At 31.5% G+C, this 12,592-nt stretch overlaps 1 protein-coding gene across 2 annotated transcripts in view; it reads right to left on the bottom strand.

Moving 5' to 3' along the window:
• The window catches only part of Ddr (discoidin domain-containing receptor 2), a 933,786-nt gene that overhangs the window by 11,435 nt on the left and 909,759 nt on the right, over positions 1-12,592 (bottom strand). For both annotated transcript variants that reach the window (XM_085806493.1, XM_085806492.1), the window contains 3 exons: positions 8,999-9,052; positions 2,667-2,857; positions 864-1,008 (listed from right to left, as the gene is read on the bottom strand). In XM_085806493.1, the coding sequence (XP_085662619.1) occupies positions 864-1,008; positions 2,667-2,857; positions 8,999-9,052 (390 nt within the window). The remainder of the gene's footprint in view (positions 1-863; positions 1,009-2,666; positions 2,858-8,998; positions 9,053-12,592) is intronic.

Genomic DNA, 12,592 nt, shown 5'->3' with positions numbered 1-12,592 from the left:
ACGTTTTCTTAGTATGCCCGAATTCCGGTGATTTTTTTCAGGAAAATTAAAATTTCTTTAAGAGAGCACAATATTGTCTTAATCTAGGATGTTTTCAGCCGATGAAAACGGCCCTGGGTATTCATTTGTGGTTTGAGCATACTCTGTGCAGTTATCTTTATAAGAGATATGACACACTACCAGAAATTATGTTATTAAAATAAATTTGGAGGGAAAAGATCACACAGCTTCAACAACTGCTACGCATTTCCTCTCATTTAGTGTTGAGATATTATTACGTAAAGTATTTATTTTACACGTTTATAATAATAATGTGAATGCACATGTTTAGATATACTAAACTTATAACATTAAAAATAAAAATAATATCTTCAGCTAATCAAAGATTAAAAAAAAAAGATTAAATTATTTCAAAGAGTAACTCAAGAAAAGAAGAAAGATCAAAGAAGAAGATTAAACTAATTTAATGTTTGAACTTTTTGCATAGTTGTACATAGAAATAATGCTTCTAATTAAATCATATTAAGTGACTCACAAAGAAAATAAGCAAAAATGTTTTTCCTTATCATATTCGAAAAAAATTACGTTTAAGCTAATCTCAAAATGTTTCAAACATTAAGCATTTTTTAAATTATTTTTTAAAATTCAAGTTATTGATAATATATAGATACTGAAGACATCTTAATAATCTTTAAATAAGCTTTCATTGTTCAAAGCTATTTAATACAGCTTGTTATTAATGCAAACATTATAACATTAGTTAAAATTTTTTTGCCAAATGCAGTCGCAAGTCAGTGTAATGGTACGTAACGTTGAAGATTTTTCTTCACGAAATAACATTTATATTTGCTGGATATCCTTACCATTGCAATAGGCTCCACTATAATTAGCCTTCAAATCCTGTGGTTCTTGATATAGCAATTTGTCAGGATCATCTGCTGCCACTTGCCCATAGACTGAGCCATTGGATAGGTGACTTGGGCAAGAACTGAAGGTTAAGCCTAGATCCTGCAGAAAATTCATGTTAAAAGTTATACGCAGTAGGAGCAAGCAAAAATGAATTAACTATAACTTGCTAAAAGAATATGCCTCGAAAATTACATTTATTTTTCAGAGGATATTGAAATACGTGCAATATAGAATTCAAAACATAAGGATTAAAACTTTCTTATTGCATTAAAAATATTAATACGAAACGCAGGCCGTATTTGTGAAACAGAAGCAGAAATAATGCGAGAAAAATAAAAATCACTTATGGGAAAGATTTTTGAAATAACATTTAAAATCAGAAAAACATCTAATAGTATATACTAAGATAATGTACTTTTGGTTTTAAAAAAAAATCTAATTAATTTAAAATTTTGTTACAGGAAATAAAACTTTAACAGTAACTCGTTTTTAAATCAAGACTGTTTAATGAGAGTGGTTTTATTTTGGAAAGGAAATCCTTCTGCTCTTATTTAATTTGATTCCAAATGGTGTATTAAACATCAATCCTCTTTGAAATAAATGCAGTAATCCATAAAAATTTAATACATTATAAAGTATTTCTCCTGCCTTCATAGCATGCCTTCGTAGTGTAGTGGTCTGCACGCTGGGCGCGTATTTCAGAGGTCCGAGGTTCGATTCCAGGTGAAGGCGTTGCTCATTTTTCCCTTCTCCTGCTTCCAAAAAATACCTAATGTCTCTACAGTGGCGCCTGAACTAAAAGTGTGGTGGAAGATGATTCTCCACACCCGAGATTTGGCGATTGGGTCCTCTAAAAACCACAGTCACCCTTTAAAAGATGGAGTATATAAGGTATTTCTCTCGCCTTCTAGGCATGCCTTCGTGGTGTGGTGGTCTGCACACCACGAAGGTTCGTGGTTCTATTCCCGGCGAAGGCGTTACTCATTTTTCATCACTCTTGCTTTCAGAATACCTGAAGTTTCTACACTGGCGCCCGAACTAAAAAAGGTAGGATTTGGCTATTGGGTCCCCTAATTCCCAGTCGCCCTTTAAAAGGGGGAGCATATAAGGTATTTCTCCCGCCTTCTTAGCGTACCTTCGTGGTGAAGTGGTCTGCACGCTGGGCGCGTATTCCATAGATCTGTGGTTCGATTCCCGGGGAAGACATTGGTGATTTTTCATTTCTTCCTGCTTCCAATTAACCTAATGTCTCTACAACATGATTAAGATTAGTAATTCAATTATCTTAATATTATATCTGAAATATTTTGAATTTGTTGTTACTAAAACTGAGCTGCAAATTGCATAGCCATAAAATTAATTGTAATGAATTTTAATGTGATTTAAATATTTATCACACTGAAATTACTTATTAGAAATGTTTATCACGAAAACTAGCATTTAAAAAAATTTGGAATTTTGTTTTTAGGATATAATAGAAATAAATATCTCAGAAATTAAGAATATTACGATTTAAATAATATCTCAATGACAAAGTTAAAATTAGTCTTCGTTGAAGAATATGAAATTTCAGAACGGTTATTAAAGTAACTGCTGAAGCTAATAATTATATTAGTCAGCAATCGTGATACATTATATAATTGATAGATCGGAAGAAAATGAATAAATTTAAAAAATAAGATAGATATAATATTTTTTTATTTATGAAGTTACTCGGTTTTCCGAATTTAAGAAATAAATTAAATTTATAAACAAACCTTCATATTGATGGTGACTCTGTTTTCACCGGGCCTAAGCACGTTGTGCGGTGAAGTGTTTTTCCTCCTTTTATTCCTAGCTATGATAATGAAGATAACGACCACTAACAGAAGAATAACAGCTGCCAATACTCCTATAACCAAGCCTACGTACTGATTACCTAAGGCGTCCTCGTTTAGAGCAGTACTTACTGCAAGGAAGAAAAAACATAATGATTAATTAGAAATTCCAACATATTTAGATTTTTAATACATTTTATGCACGAGTATTACTTCATATGAATTAGTTGCTTTCCTTTTGAAAAAATTTATATGAATAATTTCGTAGTGATGGTTATTAGCTTCGGCCAAAATGTGGCAAGAGGTTCTATAAGGTGATTAGAATCAATCAATGCATTATTTTATAGAAAAACATATGGAGTTTGATTCGTGTAAAACCACAAACCATCAACGTACGAGCTCCTACAGCAGTCTGCATCTCAAAAGAATTAATTTTGTAAGTGTGGAAGGTACTCGTCATGTGTTTTGTGATTTGTAGAAATGAAATCTGCGAACCTCTAGCAGAGATGGCACCTTCATTAAACTTGACATTGAAACACTTTACTCTTGGTATCGGAAATTGAGATTGATAATAAGTTTATCATAGTAAATACCCAGAATGTCTATAGTTCCGATCTTGTTGTCTAACACAAGTTGTGTTGTGGTCTTGTTGTTCGATAGGCCTTATCGAATCCAAAAGACTTTGTGGGCCGTTTTGGAAATGCATTTTATTCTGGCGGGCAGCTCTGTATGTAAATATATATATAATATATATATAAGTTTTTTGAGGTGAAAATTTGAAACAGAATACATTATTATTAGCCCAAAGGAGTGTTAGTTCAGAAGGGCTATTAGTCTCGAAACGGCATTTTGCGTTGGTTCATTCTAAAGCAAGTTTCACTTTTCAAATTGTTGCCACGAAATATTATCACCCTGTATTATATTTAAAGAAATTTTATAATGAAGAATCTGCATGAATGTATGCATATTTTTCGACTGCGAAAGAAAAACGGCACCTAGAGCCATCACATTGTGAATAACGTAATCCTCCATCCAAATATGGGCACCTGGAAGCTCGAATTTGTTTTACTGTCTGCTTCATATTTTGTAAAATTTATTTATAAAACTTAAATTATTATTAAAACTACTTTATAACGAATTTTCGATTAACAAACTCAAAGATGTCTAAGCGAGAAATGGCAACAGTGTACGGAATTACACTTTTTTAACTCCAGCGAGCGAGACTCTATCGAAAATTCTAAAGATTTGTTGCTTTTAAATATTTTGCGATATTGCTATTGAATAGAATTTTATGTAGCGTAAGCCACAAGAACGTGAATCCCAAGAATAAGATATTTAATCAATAAAGTAAACATATAAACATTAATAATTAAAAGACAAAAAGTTTTGTAAAGCCATCTTAGTAAGAAAACTGAACACTGATATGATAAACTGGGAAAAGACTGAACAAAACAAAAAAATGTGTGCCAACACTTAAATTGCATCGAGAATTCTAAACGTATACTTCTATGCTACTGTAAACATTTTTATGATTTTGCTGTTGAATTGCATATGGCGTAAGCGGAAAGAAAATGATGCTTAATAACAAAGCTAAAAAGACATGAAAAAAGAATAGTAGGAAACAGCAGAGTGGTAGACTTCGAACTCAGCGAGAACTTAAAAGACCCTTTTGAAGGACAGTTAAAAAATTTGAAACTTTTCAGACTTTTTTATAGTTTTTATTACTACTCCTAAATTAACAAAAGAGCAATTAAACATTTGTGATTATGCATACATAATTATAAAAATAATAATAACTAAAACGATCGAATAATATCACATTTATTGTAATCAGTGCGATATATGTTTCTTTTATCTTTCACTTAATTTTTCAAGTTGATCTCCTTACTTGCATTTGCCTATCGTAACTGTTGTTGCAGATTTTCGTCAGTTTAAGATATCCGTGATTTATTTTTAGTGAATTTAATTTTAAAAAAAAGATTCACAGACATGAATTAATTCAAAAGCACACACAATGTTCTGTGTTAGATTTTCTCAAATGAAAAAAAAATCTTTTGCTATATAAGTGTTATGAAAATCAGTTTTTGATTCTGACGTTTGAAAAATACTTTCCAATTCATCACTGCACTGGAAATGATTTAATTCCATTTGGAGATTTTCTGGAGCCGACTTGATGTCAAACTAAAACAGAGTTGAACATAGTTCAAGTAGTATATCATATTTGTCAAACTGCTGAATAGACTATCAAAAGCAGTTATAAACTTTCTTATTTCTTTGACATATTTGGAATTATTGTCACATTCTGTATTTTTAAAGTCTTTCAATAAACTCTTACAGAATTGTTAAAGCGGAAAATGTTGAAATTTATTATTTTTAATTGCGATTCAAATAACAATAATTTCTTCTGAAATGCTTTGATCTAGTTAAAAATATCGGTTATTAATTTATCTTACCTTTTAAAGATATTATTACGAATTTTATATAATGTAACATCCACTTCAAGAAATGCGAAACTTTACCGAAAAAATAAGATTACAGTGACAAGTCTATTGAACATTGAAGAAAATGGCTATCTCGTTATACTAGCGAGACTAGGTTTTATTTCTTAATGTCTTTTCGCATTGTTTTCTTTAAATACAGAGACAGTTTCGTGACAAATTATGAACATTAATTTGGAGTTTTGAGTAATAAAACGAGTATTCTCTTCCTACTGTCTGTTTTCATCAGTAAATTTGCTTTTCTTTGTATTGATACTGAAAATTTTCTGTATTGAAGATACCGAGCATGTACAGCCCTGTTTATATCCGAACGTTGGCACTTTATGCCTGTGTCAGCAAGAAATTTATCTCGCTATTATAGGCACCTCATATAACCCCGATATGGGGCTACCTCGTATATCTTTCGTTGCAGAATATAGCCTTACAGAGAAATGCAGTTTGTTATTACTTTTGCAATTATTACAACTCCCAGCGTACTTATATTGACAGTTACCACGACCGTCCATGTTGTTCTTACCCAGAGGACTGGAATGGATTTCTTAATTTTAGCTATATTAACAGATAAAATTATGAATTTCGAGAACTCCGCTGCGGGCTGCAAAGTTTTACAGGATATGCCGCATGTGGCCCACGGGTTGGCCATCTCTGGCCATTTAAAAAGTTAGGGGAAACTTTAACCATAGTCTTACTGTAGTCCATGTATTTTAACAAAGTTAATGATAGCTTTACCGATGGTTCTACCATTAAACCAGTTAAGGACAAAAATAGTTTACAAGCAACCTTTCGCCATGAATTAAAAGGCCGAAACTTGAAGCCATAGTTATTTATCATCATGCAAGGAACTAAAGTGCAGTTCGCACTTCAGCACTAGTCATCCCAGTGGAGAGTCTCGATTATTATATATTCTAGGAACGCTATACTTAAAGAAACTATTAAACACACATAAATAAGTATAAAGTTCCAACTTCCTTCATAATAAAAAAGGCTTACAAAAGCTGCAGGACATAATGCATCTCTTTTCGGACAAAGGATGGACTTCACAAGTAGATAGAGAATTAACTGACTCATCGTAATGTCTTTATGATTACTATAAGAATGAGTTAGTTCTCAAAGATTGTAAAATAATTATTTCTATTGTTCAAGTAAGCTGTTCAGCTACTATTCTGCAGAATAACTGCTAGTGCAGAGGTGCTTATGCCCACCGAGATAAGAAGCTAATCAGGAAGTTTTTCCATAAATATTAAATTAGACGGATGAAAACGAGATATTACTTAGTCTTACAGCTTTAAAAGGTTTTTTTAATTATTTTTTTTTACCATAACGTTATAAAATATCAGTAAGTGACATTTTGTTGTACAAATCTATCCAACCGATACTCAGTTCCAGTCCAAGTATGCATCAAAACTGACAGCCAAGCAGGGTTCGTTTTCCCAGTTTGTTCGCCTTTGAACTTTGCAATATTTTTCACCTACGGCACATATACAGTGGAACCTCGAGATACGCGTTTACACCGCGCTTCTGTTTATCTATGACTTCGTTCTTAATTTCAACGGCTATGGCTTCCTTCTTTTTCTTTGCAGCACTATCTGAGGCAGCAATTTTCTTGGGAGGTATCGTAAAATAATTATTTTCACATTAAGACTAAAAGAAAAAAAAAATAACTCACAAGCGTACAAACACGTAGATCAAAGAACACTGAGTGATCTGACTAGAGGATTTTACGAGTCGGATCGGGAAACGCGCCATGCATATCAACAGCCTGGCTCATTGCTCGTTACCCAAGTCAATGCTGGTATTTAGAGACGAATTTTTCGCTCATGCTTTCCTCATATCTTGAATTTCTCGTATATAGGGGTGCTCGTATCTCGAGGTTCCAATGTACTTTGTTTCTACTCCCATCCCACAGAAAGAAAGCAGACAAGTGGTAGTAAGTTATTAAATCATTTCGTCAAATCCATTGAGAAATTCCTGTTTAGATGGTCTCGCATAATTTCGATGAGAACACGCTTCAGATCTCTGTTAACTGGTACATGCACAGAAGTCAGAAACTAAAGAGGCAGAAAATAATTTCATCATATCCAAGTGCTAAACGTTTGAAGATATTACACGTAAATGTCATATAGAATTCTATAAAAAAATCCAGTGTTAAACCTCTTTAGAACTTTTTTTTAGAATCACGAAAATTTTTTTTATAAACTAAATCAGAGATTTTCTATAGAATTCCATAACATTTTAGAATAGCTTCTATAGAGTTATAGATATAATACAGAGATTAATGAAAAAATTCTATAAAATTTGTAGTTTGTAAAAGTCCCATGTATAAAATCTTATACAATGTTTATAGAATCAACTAAAGCAATTCTACTGAAAACATCAGATACAATTCATAGAAGATTGCGCCATAATTCTAAAGAATTCTAAACAAGGTTCCTTGTTTTAATTTCCTGTAAAAGATTCTATGGAAATTTTTAAATATTTTAAAACATTATAAAATCAACAAAAATTGCTTTGGGGATTTAAAAGAATGAATTAAATTTTCATTTTTTAATGGAATTGACCTAAAATTTGAAATGATCTCTAACATTCACCCCGCACGACTGTGGAAGGTCTCCGACAAGCACATGTTAAACATAGTATAACAGAAATTAAAAATTTGCTTTCATTAAAGTTTGAAAATTTTGCAGATTTCTGTAGAATGCACTGTGGCTATACGACTGTGGCAGGTCTCTGACAAGCACATGTTCTGCACTCTAACAAGCACATGTTAAACATAGTATAACAGAAATTAAAAATTTGCTTTAATTAAAGTTTGAAAATTTTGCAGATTTCTATAGAATGCCATTCTATACAGATTTTATAAATTTTCTTTATTATTATGCAAGGAAATATTTTTCCAGAATTCTGTTCTATGAAAGCTTTATCAAATTTCGACAGATTTTTTATTGAAAAACTTTCCTCTGCAGGATTGCTTATAAACCTCTATAATTTTTTTTTTTTTAACTCTATAAAATGTTTTCGTAAGGGTAAGCTTGATGTGAAAAGGATTTATGACAAAACAAGAAATATTTTAAACTTCTGTAGCAGATTTTGCATAGCAGATTCTTATGTTTCGTAACCGTTTTTTCCACAAATATTTTTTTATGTGTAAAGTGGACATGAGTATATTTCAACTAAATAAATTTCCGTACATTTAGAAAATGTAAAGTAATTTTTAAAGCACACTGCATTTTGAGTAAAAAAAGCTCACTGCTCTATTGCAGCTAAAACAGACAATTCTGCATTATTTCACAAATAAAATGTTAAAAATTTAAGCCAAAAGTTTATGCTTCCCCCCTTCTTCTTCTTTTCAGACTGGAACAATAGTAGAAATGAGTATAACAAGAAAATTTAGTTTCCGTAATGAGGGGAACTGGTTCGTATCCACGTTGCACATGGGAAAAACCACGAAAATGACCATCAGGGAGAACATTAATTATGAAAGTTTATTGTGTGGTTAATGTTCCTTTGTCAGAATATACTACGTTTTATAGCACATGTAATAGCATTATAAAACTAAATGATATTAAAAAAACATTGATTTACATATGAAACAGAACAACATGAAATAAAAAGCGTTTTGTTATATGCCTTCATAAAGAGATATAAATTTTTACGCCTAATTCATTCAGTGTAGGTGTAATGATTTTCTAGAACTAACGATTTTACTGATTGCTTAAAAATCATTCCAGTAAAGCGGAATTTTGTATGAATAAGGGTCTAAATAATGAAACTCACCAATTGGAGGAGCTGCAGGCGGTTCTTCCTCAGTGAAATTGCCAACTGCTGGTACTAGAAGAATACAAAAAACTGTTAAGTTTTACCACATAAAATGCTAAAACGAAAAGTGTTTTATTATGATTAAGTTTATCAATAGATGGCGCCACTACCTTCCAAACGCAATCATTTCCACTGATTGCAATATTTGCTATGGTTAAATTTAAAAACAGTGGAAGAAGAAAATTTAATTTTATGAATTTCAAATATTATACAAGGAGATAAAATTGATGATCTGTTTAGGTTCTGAAGGAAAAAAAATTCTCTAGCTAAACTTGTAATGCTTCTACATGATAAAAATGATAAAGTCGTAAAATCAGATCAGGAGTTTAAAAACTAATCTGAAAACAAATGGTTAGAAGTACCATTACTTTAGTCTGAATCAATATTTACACTATTTCTAATAAATTCTTTGAAATATGTGCAGCTAAATTGAGCACTATATAATAAGTATATAATTAGTCTTCATACAAAGAGAACTGCCATAGCATAGAAAACAAATAAATTTATCTTTTAGTTGATAAAAGAATTTAAAATTCCATTTCAGAAGCATTTAAAACTTTAATGTGCGTTTGCCCTTACATTTAAAGACAAACTGAGGTTTATTGAATTGAGGTTTATTACAGGTTATTAAACTGAGGTTCATTATTATTTTTGGACAAAATAATAATGAATTTAAACAATATTAAAAAAAAAAAAAAAAAAAAAAAAAAAAACCAACTTTCAGCAAATATTTTTGATTAACATAAATTTTGAATTTTTTAAAACTATTATCAGCATTCCTTTATTAATACATTATCAGTACTTTGATGTCGATGTAATATTGGAGATCTAAATACCTTAAAATTTTAGGGCAACACTTTCTTATAATAGAGAGACAGCTTAGTTCATACAGCAAAAGTCAGCTATTTGAACCGCTACCGATTTTGTTACAGCTTATCGATTGCTTGCTAACAAAAAAAGAAACGTTCTGAATTATGTGGAGTCATTTTGAAGGTTTGAAAGTGTGACCATCAACTTGCACCATTACAGGCATGTGGCGTATACATTAAAATAACAGCTCGTCCAATATCGAAGCTAAATCCATCATAGCAGTTCGTTCGTTGTTGCTTGCTGCATGACTTTAAAATGGGTCTGTCAGCAGTCGCCTTAAGTCACTCTATACGTGTGGCATTTGGGAAGGATGCTGTGAACTAGTGTATCACTGATTATAGGTTCAAGAAGTTAAGTGAAAAGATTTGAGCCTTTGTGATGAATCCTGTATGCAAATTGAGTAAGTGGGTGACCCACACATTGCCGGCAGCCAACAACAGCTCGTTTATTTTTGCTGTCTCCGTATACAACATATTTGGTCGAGTGAGCACGAGTGACGGGAAGAGGGTCCAGTATGACAGTGGTCGCAAACACAAATTGCATGCAACTCGCATGAGCGACCTAAAAGCTGCTTATGGGCCAGATTATTTTAACTTCATTTTAAATTAAATTCCGCATAACTAACTAAATTTTAACTTCATTTCAAATTTCACTTACTAAATATTTATCAAAACACACGGACTTTTTCGTTTTGCCGGCGCAAGTGATAAAGTTGCCAATAATGGTACACTGATGCCAAACGGAATATCCTCGCTGGTAACCTTTTACGCCTCATTTTCAAAACAAGTCACATCTATTTCTTATCAGATTGATTGTTTCCTTCAATACTGGCATACAATTACATAGAATTTTTACCAGATAATTCAATTTTATGCTTTAAGGCCATTCGCGGTAATTAAGTCAATTAGGATGCAATCACACTGCTCACCTGAAGGCGAAAATATAGAAAAGGCAAAGTCAAGGGTTAAATTCATCAATTCTAATGAGAATGCACTAGCGAAGTAAAGCACTGGTTTTACGTAATTTCTGAGTAAGCTATTCGTACAAATTGAAATAATTCATTCATTTAAACTTGTATTCCAAATTAAGATTTAACTTGGAATTAATGTAGATAATTACTGAGAAAATTAGATTTTTGTAGCGTAGTTTACGTGAGATGAGAGGAGACGTGGGGTCACGTGATATGAACCGGCGAATCAGGATGTTGAACCATAAAAGCATACTAAATTCTCAAATTAATGTCTTTTTACAAATTTATTGGCTTTGTACAAAATTTTAAACGATATTATAATGCTTACGCCTTCAAAATAAAAAATTCTTAACTAACATTTGTTAACATTTTTTATGTGTATACTGTATGTTGTCGCCAATAAAATCTGTTTGGCGAGATTTGCACCGGCAAAACAGAAAAGCACCAAACACACATAAACAATTATGATAATAACGCAAAGCAAAAAAACTTAAATTTATCTTGATTATTTTCAATCTAACAAATTTCTGTTAGTTAAATTTCGTAATTCAAATGTACTAGCAGCTAAATATCAAATTTTTGGACTAAAATTTATTACAAATAATTGTAGTACGTTGAATTAGCCGCTAAAACAATTTACTTTTAACTTAATAAACAAGTTATGAAAACGTGAGACATTTTCAGGGAAAATTTTCCCGGTGGAACAAAACTTAAGAATAAATGAAAACCTATTCTCTTTCTTTTACAGAATGAAATGTTTTCCACACATGCAGAAAAATGCATGATAGATGCAATCTGAAAATTCACTGAATTTTCTGCTACTAAACTATTCACTTCTGAGAATGTTTTTGGTTATTTTGTTGATTAGTTTGTAAAGTACCGTTTAACTTTCTAAGCCGTTATTTTAAGTTAAAATACATTTCCTTTCCCTGCCAGAATGCAAATTATGCAATTTGTGAAGAATGCAATTTATGTTATTCAATGCCCTTTTGAGTAAAGCCGACAATGTTAGCTTTTCTAAGCACGAGTTGGTACCGACTGTTAAAAATTTTAGTCGAGTTAATATACTTTTCTCCTGATTTTGAAGTACTTTGAAAGACTTGGTGATAATTCGGAAACAGTACGTCGCGAACATGTTACGTTAGCTAAGCACATACGACGTTATAAATTTAAAAGACTGGCATCGAAGCACTGATCCTACCTACAAGAATCGGCGTTTGAAAAATATATTAAATACAATTTTTGTGAAATTGGTCACAAAAATTAACCGACCACATCAACTGAGATCTGGTAAATACAAATGATGAAACCCTGACATGAAATACAACATTTTTAACAAGATGAATTGTTTCGGTTACAATTTTATAATGACGGTTATTGTGTATATTTTCCATAAAAAGTACATTTTAAGGGCTTTTTTTTAATTTCAAAAGAATTTTCAAAGGAATAAAATTTGATCTGTATGCCCAAGGAAAAAAGAAATATTGTTTATTACTTATTAAGTTTCGACTAATTATCACTAACTAATTATTAAGTCCATTTAAAAATTAAAATCACATACTTCAGGCAAAATTCTGCCTTCATTATTATGTTAAATTCAAAATAAAAAGTGTAAATTATTTCGAAAGACAATAAGATATGTATCATTTTAAATCCCAAGCAGCATATTATCTTCTATATGCATTCAAATTAAGGCACTTAAATGTATGACA

Source organism: Stegodyphus dumicola, chromosome 12 (genome assembly GCF_044657685.1).
Source record: "Stegodyphus dumicola isolate Sdum_Otavi_A_Nest chromosome 12, ASM4465768v1".
In the NCBI taxonomy this organism is placed as follows: domain Eukaryota; kingdom Metazoa; phylum Arthropoda; class Arachnida; order Araneae; family Eresidae; genus Stegodyphus; species Stegodyphus dumicola.
This window is presented reverse-complemented; position numbering and strand designations above follow the sequence as displayed.